The following is a 17,260-nucleotide window of genomic DNA, read 5'->3' on the forward strand; positions in this document are numbered from 1 at the left end:
AGCCTCCTGCCTTGATTTCCTGAGTCATTGGGATAACAGGTGTACACATCTATGCCCAGGATTTAGCTTTCTTTCCTCAAGTTTTTTTGGTGCCAGAGTTTTGAACCCAGGGGTGTTCTACCACTGAGGTATCCCAGTCCTTTTTAAAATTTTTTATTTTGAGACAGGGCCTAACTAAGTTGCCCAGGTTGGCCTTGAACTTGCAATCCTCCTGCCTCAACCTCCCAAGTCACTGGGATTACAGATATGCACGACCACACTTGGCCTCTTGTGCACTATTAGTGAGAATATAAAATATGCTGTGGAAAATAGCATAGTGATTACTCAAAAAATTTAAAAATGTAATTACCATTTGATCCAGCAAATCCACTTTTTCTGGATACCTACCCCCCAAACTTCAAGTACGAACTTGAAGAAATATTCATACCCCCTGATTCAAAGCAGCACTGTTTACCATAGCCAAAAGATGGAAGTAACCCAAATATCCAACTATAGTTATTGAACAAAATATGCTTCATAAAAGCTAGAAAAAAGGATTTTGAAAGTATTCATTATAAAGAAATGATAGCCAGGAGGTGGACAGCACCAGCAATTTAGTGAGAACCTGTCTCAAAATAAAAACTAAGGGATTAGCAGGTCATGCTGGCTTCTGGCAGCCAGGGCAGCAGCCCAGGGCTAACTCTGCTACTCTTTCCACTCCCCCTGCTCTGAGTGACCCTGGTGGGTTTGTAGGCTCTCTGACTCCACTTTCTTTCTTTTTTTTTTGGTATTGAAGACTGAACCATGGACACTTAGCCACTGAGCCATATGCCCAGCCCTTTTTAATTTTTTTTTTTGGACTTGTTTTAGTTGTAAACAGGCCTTTATTTATTTATATGCAATGCTGAAAATTGAACCCAGTGCCTCACACATGCTAAGCAAGTGCTCTGCCACTGAGTCACAACCCAAGCCCCAGCCCTTTTTTAATTTTTGAGATAGGATCTCATTAAGATGCTGAGGCTGGCCTCAAACTTGAAATTTTCCTGCCTCAGCCTCTCAAATTGCTGGGATTGTGCCCACTTTCTTTCAAAATCACTGTCTGTTGGGTCCTTGAGAGCCAGAGGCTACGGGAGAGCAAAACCTGGCCTATAGCCTATGGCTGAGGAGTAGGGGATAAGAAACAGGCGCCAGAAATCCCAAGGACAAATGCACCACTGCTAGTATGGAGACTGCCCTAAGGAAGCAAGCAAAGGCCCTGGGAATAAGACAAGGGCCATTAAATGGTTTTAATAGATCTGATCACTTGTTCCGAACTCAGATCACTGTGGTTATGACAGAACAGGAACCAATGGTGCCTGAGAGATTCAGTTGCAACTCGGCTATTTCTGGGAAGTCGGGGAGCAGCCTGCAGTACTCTCTGGAGAGCCAGACTTAGGCCCTTGAATCTTGCCAGTGGCTCACCCACTGGGTGGTGGAAGGCAGTTAACAGAGAACTGGTAGACAGGGCCTAAAAGTCCCAAGCTTTAGGGAAATAAGTGAGGTTGGAGAACCAGGACAACTCAGAGGGTTGGGGAAGGAGGTGACTTAAAACAAAAGAAAAAAAAAGGAAGACTAAAATAATAAAAAGGACTCGGGATAGGCTGGGGTTGTGGCTCAGCGGTAGAGCGCTCGCCTGACATGCATGAGGCCCTGTGTTCAATCCTCAACACCACATAAAAATAAATAAACAAAATAAAGGTATTGTGTACAGCTAAAAAATAAATACTAAAAAAAAAAAAAAAAAAAAGGACTCGGGATATAGTTCAGTGGTAAAGCGCACTGGGTTCAATCCCTACTAACCTCTCCCCACAAAAAGAAAAAAATGATAGCCAGGCATGATGGTGTGTGTCTGTAATCCAGGTGATTTGGAAGGCTGAGGCAGGAGGATTGCAAGTCTGAAGCCAATCTCAGCAACTTAGACTCTCTCAAAATAAAAGATTAAAAGGCCTGGTGGTATTGTCCAAAGGTAGAATGCCCATGTTCAATTCCTAGTGCTGAAGAAGGAAAAATTATTTAGCTCACAGTTTTAGAGAAGGGAAAATAGGAAGGAAGGGAGAGAGGGATGGAGGGAAAGAGATTTATTGCTCACAATTTTGGAAACTGGAATATCAAATAGCAAAGCACAGGTTATTGGCTGGAACATCTGTGTATCTGCATCTTAACCAATTGGTTCCAAATTTTCAATAATGAGATATGTCAATAACAGGCATATCCCACCATGGCCAGCCTCATCTCTTTTCCTTATAAAGTAGTGTGTGTCCAATATTTGAGTTACAAAAACATACCAATACAAATGCCAAGCTAACAGCAGTCTTTCAATGAGTCTTTGCTCATAATATTTTATATTCATTAATGATACGGATATATTTTAGTTCATTTTTTAAAATCCCTGTCTTTAAACATAGAACTCAGTAATAACTACTTGAATATTAGATTTCAGTAATACTACAAAGCCATGATTGTTAGGAAAATTTTTTAGTTCCTGTGAGAGAACTGAATAATCTAAATTTTATCAAGCTTTTGGTTACATATTATATGAACAAACTGTGATTAATAAACTAATAAAGTTGTGTTCCACAATGTTTTCCTAAAAATCCTAAAAACCAAAGAAATATACACTTTGGAATAATCAAAACAAAGAGGACAGTGACACACTGATTAATTTATATTTCATCCCTACGTATTCCCATACAACCCCCCAAAAAGGGTCAAAGTTCTGGGTCAGGAAATAATATCTGTTTAATTTCAACCTAAAAAATTCTTTTGGAATCTACAAGGTGAATATACAAGTCAAAATATTTACCTCTGAAAAAGAATATTTACATTCAAGGAAGAATACAGTTTAAAATGATTAAACAGTTTAGCACTGGATGAAAGTACCAAGGCTCTAAGTTTGGTTGAAACCAAAATGTGATTAATATTAAAAAAAAAAATAAAATATAATTTAAAATAACTAGGAGCAATTAGAATCATCCACCTAGGGCTGGGGATGTAGCTCTGTGGTAGAGCACTTATCTGGCATGATCAAGACCTGGGTTTGATCCCCAGCACTGCAAAAAATAAAAAAAGAAAAAAGAATCATTCTTCATCTAAAGAGTATGCATTTAGAAACAGAAACAGCATAAAAAGGTATGGTGAAGAACAATTAAAACCATAAAACAAACCACAAATAGAGGATGACTTGTCACAAAAAAAATGAAAGAGACAGAACTACACAAAAAGTACATTAATACATTAATACAATACACTGATTTAATAGTCTATAAAAATTAACAATGACTACTTGAATTCTCAGGTATCTTTTCCCAACTGCTATTGCTGAATGAAAAAAAAATTATTTCATACTAAAGTTAGTAAATATCCACAGAAGAAATGTACTTACCCAAGGCTGTCACATTCTTCTATGCTGCAAAAGAGGCTCAGGGGACTAAAATAGTGATGGGTTCTCTAAGTGGAAAATATGGAGAAGTGACAAAACAAGACTGTATTACCTCTTACAGAAATGCCTAAATTGAAAAGTTAGTTAACTGACAGTGCCCAAATGCAATATGGTAATTGTTGAGTTTCTAGTTATAACAAGAATGGAATATTAGCCCTTCTTTTCTGCTAATAAAGCAACTCACTCATACAGCCTACATCTCAGTGCTGCATACCTGATGAACACTTGAAGGTCTTTGGCAGGCACAAAAACCCTCTACAGAACAGGTTTTTCTCTGACTTATTTAATACATCACCTACATACAATCTGTTTCTCTACAAAGTGTTTTTTTCAACACAAGTGAGCTTGCATGCAATTAGTAAATAAGGAAATGTTAGAATAACAGAAACCCTGGGCTGGGATTGTGGCTCAGAGATAGAGTGCTTGCCTAGCATGCATGAGGCACTGGGTTCAATCCTCAGCACCACATAAATATAAAATAAAGATTTAAAAAAAAAAAAAAAAAAAAAAAAAAATATATATATATATATATATATATATATATTATCAGAAACCCTGTTTGCTCATACATGATTTTCTCATCATGTTAAAATTTTAAAGTGGTCGGGCAAATTTTCTCACAGAAAATGTTAGCAGGGTATGGTGGCACATGCCTATAATCCCAGCTACCTGGGAAGCTGAGGCAGGAGTATCACAAGTTCAAGGCCTATTTCAAAATAGTTTTAAAACAGCGCTAAGGGCCAGGCTTGGTGGCACACACCTGTAATCCCATCAACCTGAGAGGCTAAAACAGGAGAATCAGAAGTTTGAGGCCAGCCTCAGCAACTTAGTGAGGCCCTAAGCAACTTAGCAAGACCCTGTCTTAAAAAATAAAAAGGGGGCTGGATTTGTGGCTCAGCGGTGGAGCGCTCACCTAATACATGCAACGTGCTGGATTCGATCCTCAGCACCAAATAAAAATAAATAAATAAAGGTACTATGTCCAACTGCAACTAAATATATATATAAACGGTTGTGGGTGTGGCTCAGTGGTTAGGTACCCCTGGGTTCAATTCCCAGTATCAAAATAAATAAATAAATAAAATTAAAAAGAGCTGGAGCTAGGTGTGGTGGCACGTCTGTAATCCCAGTGGCTCAGGAGGTGAGACAGGAGGATCTTAAGTCCAAAATCAGCTTCAGCAAAAGCAAGGTGCTAAGCAACTCAGTGAGACCCTGTCTCGAAATAAAATACAAAATAGGGCTGGGAATTCGGTTCAGTTTTGAATACCCGAGTTCAATCTCCAGAACAAAAACAAAAGCAAAAAAAATAAAATTTCTATATAAAATTAATATGGATAAAAGAAACTAGGGAGCCTAAGAAGTGGTGAACACTTGTAATTCCATCTACTTGGCAGGCTGAGGCAGGAGGACGGCCAGTTAGGGGGCAGCCTGGGCAACTTAGCAAGACACTGTCTCAAAATAGAAATAAAAAGGGTTGTAGCTCAGTGGTAGAGCACTTGCCTAGCATGTGTGAAGCACTGGGTTCAATTCTCAGCACCACATATAAACAAAAAAATAAAGGTCCATTCATAACCAAAAAATAATTTTAAAAAAGGGTGGGGGAGGGGGAGCTGAGGATATAGTTTAGAGGTAAAATGGTCCTGGGTACAATCCCTAGTATCATAAATAAAAAAAGAAAGGAAAAAGATTTTTAAAAATGGGAAACCAATAAATACAAAAACAAGAAAAAAACAAAACACAGAGTAAACTGGATTAACCCAGAGATATTCAACTTTATATACCAACATGGGAATTCAGTAACTACTCTAAAGCTTGACTACTACTTATTCCCACATCCTATGTCTGCACTTCTTCCTTTACTGCCCTCTTACTTTTTATTAAAAAATAAGACAGTAAGGACTAGGGATATAGCTCAGTTGGTAGAGGGGTTGCCTCGAATGTACAAGGAAGGCTCTGGGTTCAATCCCCAGCATCACCAAAAAAAAGTAAGTAAATAAATAATAAAAATGTAAGTTCTACATAGCCCAAAACCAACTGAAGTGCCAACTTTACTATAATGGCTTCACTGTCTATACTAGATCTTATTCTTTCTTAACCATATAGCTTGGATCCATTCATTTAACTCTTACATATGATATTGTGTTTCTTACTTTTCCAGTACTAAGAGATAGAACCCAGAGGCACTGTACCACTGAGCTACATCCCCAGCCTTTTTATTTTTTGAGTCAGGGTCTCCCTAAATTGTCCAGGCAGTCCTTGAATTTTCAATTTTCCTACCTCTGCCTTCCGATTTGCTGGGATTGCATGTTTGCTTCTGACTTTTTATTAGTATCTATCCTTGATTCTCAACTATATTTTAAACTCCTTGAGGGCAGCATCTTATTTTCATCTAACTAGACTCATGAAAACACTGTAATATTAATTAATTAAGCAATATTAATCATGGTGAAAATCCTGCCAGTACATCTTCTGATCTAGGTAGCAGAATATGAGTACCTGAACCTAATCAAAGCAAGATTTAAAGATGGAGTTGACAATACTGATAGAAAATGGAACAAACTGCCACAAGGTGGTATGAATTCACTGTCCTCACAGTACTCTGCAATTGATTTGCCTTAAGTAATTTAAGGTCTGCGCTGGGGATGGAAGAAAATTAGGGTTGAACTTGATAATCTCCAGTTACTTCAAGTTCAAGTTACTTCAAGTCATGATTGTCATAAGCAGGAAAGGAGAAATTTTGAAAACCAAAAACTAAATGTTTTCAGATTCTTGCTCGCTATGTAAATGTCAGTTTCCCTACTCTTTTAGCAACACCTACCTAGTGAGAGAGTACCCTGTGCGGGCCACTTAACTGTGGGCACAGTGGATGAAAGTGAGCACAGTCCTGCTCACTGTGCCTATAGTCAAAAAGAAACGACCGCTTTCGTGCAGTCTCTCTATAACCGAAGGAAGAACAAAGCACCATAGTAGCAACAAAAAGGGGGGCTTGCTACTACTACGCGGGACAGAAGACTAAAGGACCTCGCAAAGGCGATATTCTCACATATTTGAGAGGAGTGGGAAGTTGGACGAGGGAAGAGATCCCACGTCGGTTCGGTTAGCTAGAGGAACAAGGCCCTGGGTGGAGAGGAAGTGCGAACTGCCTGCAGGAGAATGACGGTCTGTGTGGCTGAAGGGGAGAAAAGGATGCCAATGTATGAGGCATCAGAGAAACGGCCGCTGGGCAAGGACGCTGACTCCCGAGCTGTTTTTTTCTCCAGGGCCCTCTCCCTCCCTCCCTGGCCAAACCTGGCCCCCGACTGCCCCGCGCCTCACCCAAGTGCCCCGAGTCCTGTTTCCGCCTCCGCTGCAGTCTCTCCCGAAGCGAGTCCAACTGCTTCTTGTGGGCCTGGATAGAACTCCACGTGTCCGACATCCTGGTCTTGCAGCCCGGACTCACTCGAATCAGGCGCGGCGGACTAGCACCTCCCAGCCCTTGCTGGAAGATACATTCAATTCTCACGCGGACACCCAAAGACTAACCGGAAACAAATCCCTGGGAGATTCACAAGTCGAAAGGCCACTTCCGGTTTCGCGGTCAGGTGGGGAAGTTGCAATTAAAGCCACTTTAGGTGTTGACAGAATAGCAGATATATTCCTCGTGAGGGCTCTTTTGTGCTTCCGGGCGCCATGAAGCTGTGCCTCCCATGTTGGTGCCTGGCAGAGCGGCCATGTTGCTTAGAGTCGCGCATGCGGCCATGTTGAACAGTAGGAAATGAGCTCTGAGGGCGGACGTAGGCTAAGATAACGCAGTTAGTACTGCGCCTATGTCTTTTTAAAACGACCGCTAGTTCCGTTACAGTTTGGTACTAACACCTTTTTCGTTGGAGGTGTGGTAGGTTTATGTTTCCATACATTCATTTCCACCACCCCCACATACACATCAAAAACACACCAAAAAAAAAAAAAAAAAGAAAGAAAAAAAATCACCCTATTTCAGTGGTCTTCAGTCAGGGGTGGCGGGTAGGAATGTATACATATGGTGGGAGGTCGTTGGGCCCGCTGATGGAGTAGACATAAAAAGTCTAGAAATACATATTTTTACTTTATATATATTTTTACTTTTCGTACATCTATAATTACTGCATGTAAATTATTAAAATGGGGTTTCTTAGGTTCTGATTTGCATTTAGTCTCATAGGAGCTACTTGAATGAGTGTGTTCAGTTGTGAAAATCGAGTCAAACATTTTGGTATGTGCACTTCTTTGTACTAAACTTTGCAGAAGGTGTATGTGGTGTTTTTTTGTTTGTTTGTTTGTTTGAATTGTCAATGGACCTTTTTTCTTTATTGATATGTGGTGCTCAGAATCGAACCCAGTGCCTCACATATGCTAGGCAAGCACTCTGCCACCGAGCCACAACCCCAGACCGTGTCTGTGTGTTTTAATTGGTGTTTTGAATGGAAACATTGGGAATCATTGATCTAATGTCCACATAATATCAAACATTGTCAGAAAAAAAAAAAAAAAAGTTTGGCAGTCATAGTTTGTTTTCAAAGAGTTTCTAATCTGGTTAAGGTTTAGGATCCAATTTATTAATGAAGAACCATCTTTAAAGCACCCACTCCCCCCCACCCCCCACCCCCAGCATAGGCTTTTAAAAGTAAATGTAATGCCTGTAATTCCAGCGCCTCAGGAGACTGAGACAGGAGGATCATGAGTTCAAAGCCAGCCAGCCTCAGCAAAAAGCAGGTGCTAAGCAACTCAGTAAGACCCTGTATTTAATAAAACACAAAATTGGGCTAGGGATGTGCCCGTTTGTTTAATCCCTGGTAATCCCTCCTCCCCCACAAAAAGTAAATGTAAATTGCATGCAGTGACCCACATCTGTAATCCCAGCAACTCCGTTGGCTGAGGCAGGGGGATCTCAAGTTCAAGGCTGGCATCAGCAACTTAGTTTAGGCCTTAAACAACTTAGGGAAAACCTGTCTTGAATAAAAAAATAAATAAAAGACCTTTGGGGTAAAGCTCAGTGGTAGAGCACCCCTGGGTACATTCACAGTATCAAATAAATTAATTAAAAAAGAGCTGGGGCCAGGTGCAGTGGCACATGCCTGTAATCCCAGCTGCTTGGGAGGCTGAGGCAGGAGGATCACTAGTTCAAAGCCAGCCTCAGCAAAAAAGCAAGGCACTAAGCAACTCAGTGAGACCCTGTCTCTAAATAAAATACAAAAAAGAGCTGGGATGTGGCTCAGTGGTCAAGTGTCCCCGAGTTCAATCCCTGGTGCAAAAAAAAAAAAAAATAAATTAAAAATAAATAAAAAGAGCTAGGGATCAGCACAGGAGACAGCCCCTGGATTCAATCCCCCAATACCACACAAAAATAAATATTTACTTATTTTTGGGCCTGGGGATTGAACACAGTGGTACTTTACCAGCCCTTGTTATTGTTGAGACAGGATCTCACCAAGTTGCTTAGGGCCTAAGCTGAGGTTGATCCTTGAACTTATGATCCTCCTGCCACAACCTCCTAAGCACTGGTATTACATATGTGTACATATGTAATATATATTACATACCACACCTGGCTTAATTTATATTTATATATATATATATATATATATATATATATATATATATATGAATGAGGACTCCAAGCCCAGATGATTTAGGAAGGCACTGGAAAGACTCAGGCTTAAAGTGGCAGCTAGGGCTACAGTAGGTGAGGCTGCAGGAAGGAATACCAAGCCAAAGACATGATGAAAACAAAGGTCTAGATTAAGGTAAGTGTGATACATGTTCTGCCAATCCAGATTAGTTGGGACATTAATATTTGTGCTTTAGAATATTAGGAGAAAATTTATCTTTCAGATCTAATACCAAATTGCAGAAGGTACATCTTACCTGAGTAAATTTATTCAGAATAAAAATAAATTTATTCAGAATAAAAATAAATTTATTCAGAAGACAACAGGGAACATTTAGTGTTTGAGAATGGGAATGTTTTAAGATTAAGCTGGTGTTTCAGATGGATTGAGGTGGGAAAGGAGGAGAATTTGGAGACAGGAAGAATAGTTAATAGTCTATTTTAGCTGATGAAAGGACTTTAATTCAATGCTATTTGCAGATAGTAATGAAAGGAAGGGTGAATATGGGGGGGCCTATTTAGAAGTAAGCTACATGTGAGGGTTTCATCGATTTATTCAAAAAGTATTTATGCAGTGACTAACCACTCACTCACTACATGCTAAGTACTGTGAAGACTTAGTAGCGATCAAAATGTTCATTTTCATCTTCTGAACTTAAGAAATTTACACTATCTTTTGAGAAGTGTAACTTTGTATGAGCATTTAAGTAGAGGACACAGAAGTGAATATGGGCTCACATGGACACCTCTGGACATTTAATCATCAGGATTACTCTTAATTGAACGTAACGTACTATGTTCCTTAATTGAAATACTATTAGACAGTTGGCTAGCAAGAGGTTATGGAAGATTACTCAAGCAGACACTTCTACCTAAGGGTTTTTGTTTCCTTTAATAACCTGGATCTAACAATTAACCTCAGGAAAAGTTCACAGGTAACGCTTCACTTTTGTTCTTTAGTTTGGGTTGTATCCTGAGTGACCCTTTGTTTAGGCATATATATTGTTACAGAGGTGAGATCATCCCATTATTGCTGTATTACAGCACTGTTAAAATTACTTGTTCACAAACTTGGTTCTTGATACTATCACTTTGCATGTGTGTGTGTGTGTGTGTGTGTGTGTGTGTGTGTGAATGTGTGCACACTAGGGATTGAACTCAGAACTCATGCATGCTAAGCAGGTGCATTACTACTGAACCACATCCCAGTCCCAAAATTGTTGTTCTTTCAAGGTCATTAACACACAGAAATGAAATATATAAAAAGTATGTACTAATAAGATTAATCTTTTTGTAAATATTTATTTATAGTTGGACACAATACCTTTATTTCACTGATTTATTTTTTACGTGGTGCTGGGGATTGAACCCAGGGTCCCGTGCGTGTAAGCCGAGCGCTCTACTGCTGAGCCACAACCCCAGCCCCAAGATTAAATAATCTTGATGGGGAACAAGAGTACTGAATATAACCTTGTAGAAGATGAAGAGGGTTGCCTGTAATCCCAACTACTTGGAGCCTGAGGCAGGAGGATCATAATTTCAAGACCAATCTTGAAAAATTTATGAAACCCTGTTCCAAAACAATAAGAAAGGGCCCGGAATGTAGCTCAGTGGCAAACCTCTGGGTTCCATCCCATTCCAGCACTATAAAAAATGGTTTGGGGGTGATTTCATCTTAAAGACAGAATTTCAAGATTGACCCTTAAACATCATAAGCACTATTGTCTAGGAAATTAAAGGTTTTCTAGTGGAGGACTTGCTAGAATTTCAGATATGTTAGGTCTGGTCTGTCACCCATCATACAAAGGACTACAAAAAGGTAATACAAGGCTGGATTTGTGGCTCAGTGGTAGAGTACTCACCTAGCACATGTGAGGCACTGGATTCAATCTTCACCACATTAAAATAAATAAAGATATTATGTCCATCTACAACTAAAAAAAAAATAATAAAAAGTAGCACAGGTAGGTACTCTTTTTTTAAAAAAAAAAGGTACTCTTTTAAAAAAAAAATTGTAGTTGTAGATGGACAGCATGTCTTTATTTCATTTGTTTTGTTTTTACATGGTGCTAAGGATCATACCCAGTGCCTCACACATGGTAGGCAAGTACTCTGCCCCCGAGCTACAGCCCCAGACCAAGAAGGTACTCTTTTTTTTTTTTTTTTTTTTTTTAAGAGAGAGTGAGAGAGTGAGAGAGAGTGAGAGAGAGAGAGAGAATTTTTAAAATATTTATTTATTTATTTATTTTTAGTTTTCGGCGGATACAACATCTTTGTTTGTATGTGGTGCTGAGGATCGAACCCGGGCCACACGCATGCCAGGCAAGCACGCTACCGCTTGAGCCACATCCCCAGCCCAAGAAGGTACTCTTTTTTAAAAAATATATTTTTTTAGTTGTAGTTGGACACTATACCTTTATTTTATTTATTTTTATATGGTGCTAAGGATCAAACCCAGGGCCTCACATGTGCTAGGTGAGCACTCTACCACTGAGCCACAATCCCAGCCCCCAGGTATGTATTCTTGAAAGTCAACCAAATCAAGGGCAGCTGCTAAAAATCTTTGCTTTCACATCAACTTTGGAAAATTTTTGGAAGCACAGGAAGGTCACTTAGCATGTTCTGTTTAAAGGATTTTTTTTCTAGACTCATCATAACAAGTTTGCTGCTCAAAAGAAAACCACTGACTGCCCATACTTGGCCGCTCTACATTTAGAATCCTAATCAGTGTGGTGAAGGAGGGCAACAACATCTAGCAAAGAGTGTGAGCCTAATTGTGAGCAGATAAGCGCTACATACATTTTACATTTTAACTATTTCTCCTGTGTGCTGTGGAAGATTGGTTCCAGAGTTGGCCACAGTAATGCCTCCTATTCCTCATTCCTTTATGCAGTATGACTTTGTCACTCTTCTTGTCAAGTTTATTTCCCCTACTCTTGAATCCGAGCTGGCCTTCTGACTAGTCACAAGGTGGCATACATGATAATGCCCCAAGCCTGGGCCCTCACAGGCTTTGCAGTTTGTTTTTGCCTTTTGGGGGTTGAGCCTTCATGGGAGTTCAGTTACCCTCATAGACCCTAGGGATTGAAAGACTACAAGGAAACTGAATGTAATCCCAGATGCCTGTGAGGAGGCAAGATTGCAAGACTGAGGTCAATAATGGGCAAATTTAGCAAGACCAAGTTTCAAAATAAAAAAGAGAACTGGGGATGTGGCTCAGTGGTTGAGTGCCCCTGAACAAAATCCATGGTACCTAAAGAAAAAGAAAAAAAAATATAGCCCTCCATCCTAGGGATTGGGAGTGAGGCCACAAATCCTCCAACCCAAATCAAAGCTGCCTGAATGAGCACAGTTCTCATCACATGGGGCATAGCCAGCCATCCTAGCAGGGCCTGCCCAAGGAGTCCATGGAATCATAAATAAATACATTATTTAAGTCACTGGGTTCTGGAATGGTTTGTTACATAGTAATGAATTACTGGAATAGTCACAGTATTGACCAAATGATGAATACCTTATTTGGTTCTCTGGCAGAATGTTTTTGTTTTCCTTAAATCTTGATCATACCCATTTTTTTTTAACTATATGCCTGAAGCAAAATGCCCTTTAGGATTAGTCAATCTGTTCATATCCCACCTCCTACTGGGGATTGAACAGAGGTGCACTTACTTTGCTACTGGGTTATATCCCCAGACCTTTTTATTATTTGAGACAGGGTCTCGCTAAAGTATTGAACAAGTTGGCCTTGCCAAATTGTGATCCTCCTGCCTTAGCCTCCTGAGTAGCTGGTATTACAGGAATTCACCCCTGCACCCAGTTAATCTACAATTACTAAATAAGGTTAGAAATGTAAAGGGAAGTCAAAGTGGGCTCTGAGAGTAAAACTAGTGAAATCTGGTTAGGGATCAGGAGATAATGTTTGTTAGCTGACTCAATTCCAAGGATGGTAATTGGAATGCCAGGTTCAGGAATTTATGAGAGACAAAAATGCACCAATTAGAATCTGGGAAACCAGGTGCAGTGGTACATGCCTGTAATCCCAGGAACTCAGGAAGACTGAAAGTTCAAGGCCAGCCTCAGCAACTTATCAAGAAGGACACTGTCTCAAAATTTAAAAATAAAAAGGAATGGGGATGAAGTCAGTGGTAAAGTGCCCTCAGGTTCAATCCCCAGTACCAAAAAGAAAAGAATCTGTGTCTTTTTCAGGAGTGAAACAAAATGAATTCTGAGCAGCAAATGTTGAGACAGTTAGGAATAACAAGTTTTATTGGAGAATAACCCCTATAAAAGGAAAGGCAGGAGAAAGTGGAATTGGGCAATGAGATCTGTCAGACCTCGATGTCCAGTGGGGAGTTCCAGAACAGATTTCTCATAAAGAGGGATGTCCCATGGAAATGCTAAGCTCTTGTTTCTTGTACCTTGTTCATTAAAAAAAAAAAAAAAAAAAAAAACAGGGATTGAACCCAGGGGTGCTTAACCACTGAGCCATATACCCAGTCCTTTTTTATATTAGAGACAGGGTCTCACTGAGTTGCATAGAGCCTCAATAAATTGCTGGGGCTATATTTGAACTCATGATCCTCCTGTCTCAGCCTCCTGAGCAGCTGGGATTACAGGCTTGCATCACCATGCCTGCTCAATTCTTAACCAGGGTCTGGAATAGTGGTACAGCTGTACCTCATCTGCTAAGGGTTGGGGGATGTAACTCAGTAGTAGAGTACCCCTGAGGTCAATCCTCAGTTCAAGGGGTGGATTGGGGTGGGGTTAGCAGTGAACAGATCAACTAATCCTAATGAGTATTTTGCTTTTGGTCATATAGTAAAACAATGAGATTGTAGCTAGCCAGTTTTCTTGAAGGGGCATCTTGAAAGAAACACATCTGTGTCTGACAAAGAATTATGGATCTTATATATGTTCTTTTCTTTTTTGGGGGGGATGGGGTGGGGTATGAGGGATTGAACTCAGGGGCACTCAAACACTGAGCCACATCCCCAGCCCTATTTTGTATTTTATTTAGAGACAGGGTCTCACTGAGTTACTTAGTGCCTCACTTTTGCTGGGGCTGGCTTTGAACTCATAATCCTCCTGCCTTGGCCTCCCAAGCCACTGCACCCAGTTTATGTAGGTTCTTAAATGGTAACTGCATTGGTGGGTTGTATGAATGAAGTCAGTTACTATATTTCAGAGTGGTTATTATGAAAGACAAATTTAAGAGAACTGTACATCCCCTGCCCCTTCTCCAACATTGGATTATGAGTTAATTATCTCCCTTGCTGGGATTTGACAGAACATTGTTCATAACTGTCATAGTGCTTATTACCACCACATGAAATATCTCCTTACATTTTCTCTCCTCCTACACAGATCCCTAAGGGCAGAAGTGTTTCATTTAACTTTGTACCTAACAAATGCTGGGCTGATGAAATAGGTAAATACTCAAAAATAATGAGAAAAATAACTATCTCTTGGGAAAGGGAAGGCACTGCAGAATTATACTATGTATGAATATATCACAATGAATTCCACTTTAATACCTAACTATAATGCACCAGTTTAAAAAACAGAAGGAATACCAATAGAGAAAGGTGATAAGGGGGAGGGAGAAGCAGCAGCACAGGGGTAGTACTGGGGACTGAAATAGGGCAAATTGTGCATTTATAAATATGTCAAAATGAACCCATTATGTAAAACATATAGCACTAATAAAAACAAATAAATGAAGCTATCACTTGCTTTATATAAGTCCTGTTATTTCATGTAAAGTAAATGTACAAACTATGTTTATTTATATACTCATTCCAACAAGTTAATTCAGTTTCCAAATAAGTGATCCAGTGAGAAGTAATTGACAGTGAGAAATGTTAAGTCTGAAGGTGGGGACAGAGCCCACTACCTTAGATCAAAACTAAAGGCTCTAAGAGGAATGAATTAAGAAGTGAAGAGGGGAGTTGGGGAAAGAAAGAAAAACTGTCAGGTAAGTTAATGAGAAAAGAAAAACCAGGACATGAGAGGGAAAAGAATGCATAGCAGACAGAGGGGAAAACAGAGTAGAGCTGTGAAAGGGAGCAGGGAGGCAGGCTTAGAGCTGCACTGCTCCAGGAAGTCTCCATCAATAGAATCCTCACTGACAGCTGTCACCATAATGGGAACTGGCACCTAAAGAGGGGGTGAGTCTGGTTTAATTAGTTAAATAGCATTATCTATGTCCAGTGGGGGTGGAGAAAAGAATGGAAGGATTCATAACCTACCTCTTTCCATAGAAAGGAAAAACAGCTTTGCCAGGAATTAAAGAGAGTATTTTCTTCCCCAATCGACTTTCCAAGAGCCCCATGTGTTCCTATTCATTCCTATTCATGGTATATGTTCAAAGGGACCTGTTCTGCTCTGGTGGGGGTAACTAGAATCAATTATTAGTTCTTTACCTTGAACTGAAGAAAAGGTTTACTCACCTCTTTCCATCTTTCCACAAGCACCATGTAACAGGATGAATCCTTGATGTAGCAGGAAGCAAGACCATCCTCGATCACTGGAAATAGCGCCAAGGCTTCATTCTGCCCACCTGGGCTCTTAATCCAACTTTGCCACCAGTTGAACAAATGACATTGGGCAAATGGTTTTATTAGTTTAATCTCTTCGGCACCAAGATTCAGTGATATGAACATCTAACTAAGGAAAATAAATTCTGGACTATTAAGGAAATTTAAATTTCAGGTCTGGGGGAGGATAGTGTGTCCTGGGGTTTGAATCCAGGGTCCCAAACATGCTAAGCATGTCTCTACCCTGAGCTACACCTTCAGCCCTGGAAATGCAATTCTTTTTACTTTTACCCAGGAAAGTAAAATCTTAGAGACAAATCTGAATTTCACTAAAGAAAAAAAAAGAAAATTCATTTCACCCCCCTCTGCTTTTTTTTATTTTTTGGTACTACAGATTGAACCCAGAGCTTTAAGCAGCTGTAAACACCCCCCACCCCCCTCTGCCTGCTGCCTTTGTACATGCTGTGCAAGCACTGTTTAAGCTTATCCCAACCTCTGAATTCCTAATGTTAAGAACTTTTTTTTTTAACATATTGTTTTAATTGTAGATGGACACAATACCTTTCATTTATTTATGTGGTGCTGAGGATCGAACCCAGTGCCTCACATGTGCTAGGCAAGTACCTTATCATTGAATCTCAGCCCCAAGAATTCTTTTTAATTGGTATGTTATTAGAGTTGGATTACTTTTTTCACCCCTTTCTGGTTACATCAGATCTCAAAGATCATAAAGTTTGAGTCATCTTGGTTCTACAGATTTACTGATTTAGGCATGCTGGCCTGGAGTTTAGGAAAGCCTGACCAACAGCTTCCAACCTCCAAACAAAACAAAATAAAATTTAAAAGCCTGCTAGACCTAGGAAACCTAATCAACAACCAGAGACAGTGGGCAAATTTCTACCTTTAGAGGACATGAACTCTACAGGAAAATTATATTCACTGGAGGTTGTTTTAGGACAAGGCTGAGTAAATATTTCAACACCATATGTTCAGTTTTGGCAGGAGATGTAGGTGGGAAGGGAATCTCCACACTAGGAATGCCCATATCACACCCCTGCTGGCTAGTCATGAAATAAGGAGAAACACACAAATGTTTGATCAAAACACTTTTAATGATGGAGGGGAAGACACTAGTATCTCCCCTGTCTGCTTTCACTATGTTAGGAAGCATTGGAGCCCACTACTTCAGGAGAACTTGCATTCTCTCCTCAGAACTCCTGTTCCCAAAAATCCTATGTTAAGAGTAAACACTACATCTCATTACAAGACAGAAAAGCAGGAAGGAATCACCTGGAGCTTGTCTCCCAAAGTCTGGGGCTCTAAGAACCAGACAGTGGCAAAGACATAAGCCCTGGTCCATGATCACGCAAACTGGGGAGGAAATGGGTTTTGAGGGGGAAGATGAGGAAATTACAAGGGCCAAGGTAATAAAGGAGGGAGTTATCTAAAACTAGAAGCACACTAGTGCTAGGAAATCCCCCATGATTCCCCTGGTGCACTGCTGCAAACTATGTCACTAGTAGCCCAAAAAGAACTTTCATGAGAATGCTCACATTCACAAGAATGCAAGGTTCCCTCCTTTATATATATCATATCCCTTTCTTAATTAGGTAAGTTCCTAGCAAGCCCTATACTTGAGCA

At 40.0% G+C, this 17,260-nt stretch overlaps 1 protein-coding gene across 1 annotated transcript in view; it reads right to left on the minus strand.

The window, feature by feature from the left end:
- Positions 1 to 6,990, minus strand: part of Mettl3 (methyltransferase 3, N6-adenosine-methyltransferase complex catalytic subunit) — a 14,122-nt gene extending 7,132 nt beyond the window's left edge. Inside the window, exon 1 of the mRNA XM_076849977.2 lies at positions 6,773 to 6,990. Coding sequence (XP_076706092.1) covers positions 6,773 to 6,872 — 100 coding nt within the window. The 5' untranslated portion in view covers positions 6,873 to 6,990. The remainder of the gene's footprint in view (positions 1 to 6,772) is intronic.
- Positions 6,991 to 17,260: the final 10,270 nt, after the last annotated feature.

Source organism: Callospermophilus lateralis, chromosome 3, assembly GCF_048772815.1.
Source record: "Callospermophilus lateralis isolate mCalLat2 chromosome 3, mCalLat2.hap1, whole genome shotgun sequence".
In the NCBI taxonomy this organism is placed as follows: domain Eukaryota; kingdom Metazoa; phylum Chordata; class Mammalia; order Rodentia; family Sciuridae; genus Callospermophilus; species Callospermophilus lateralis.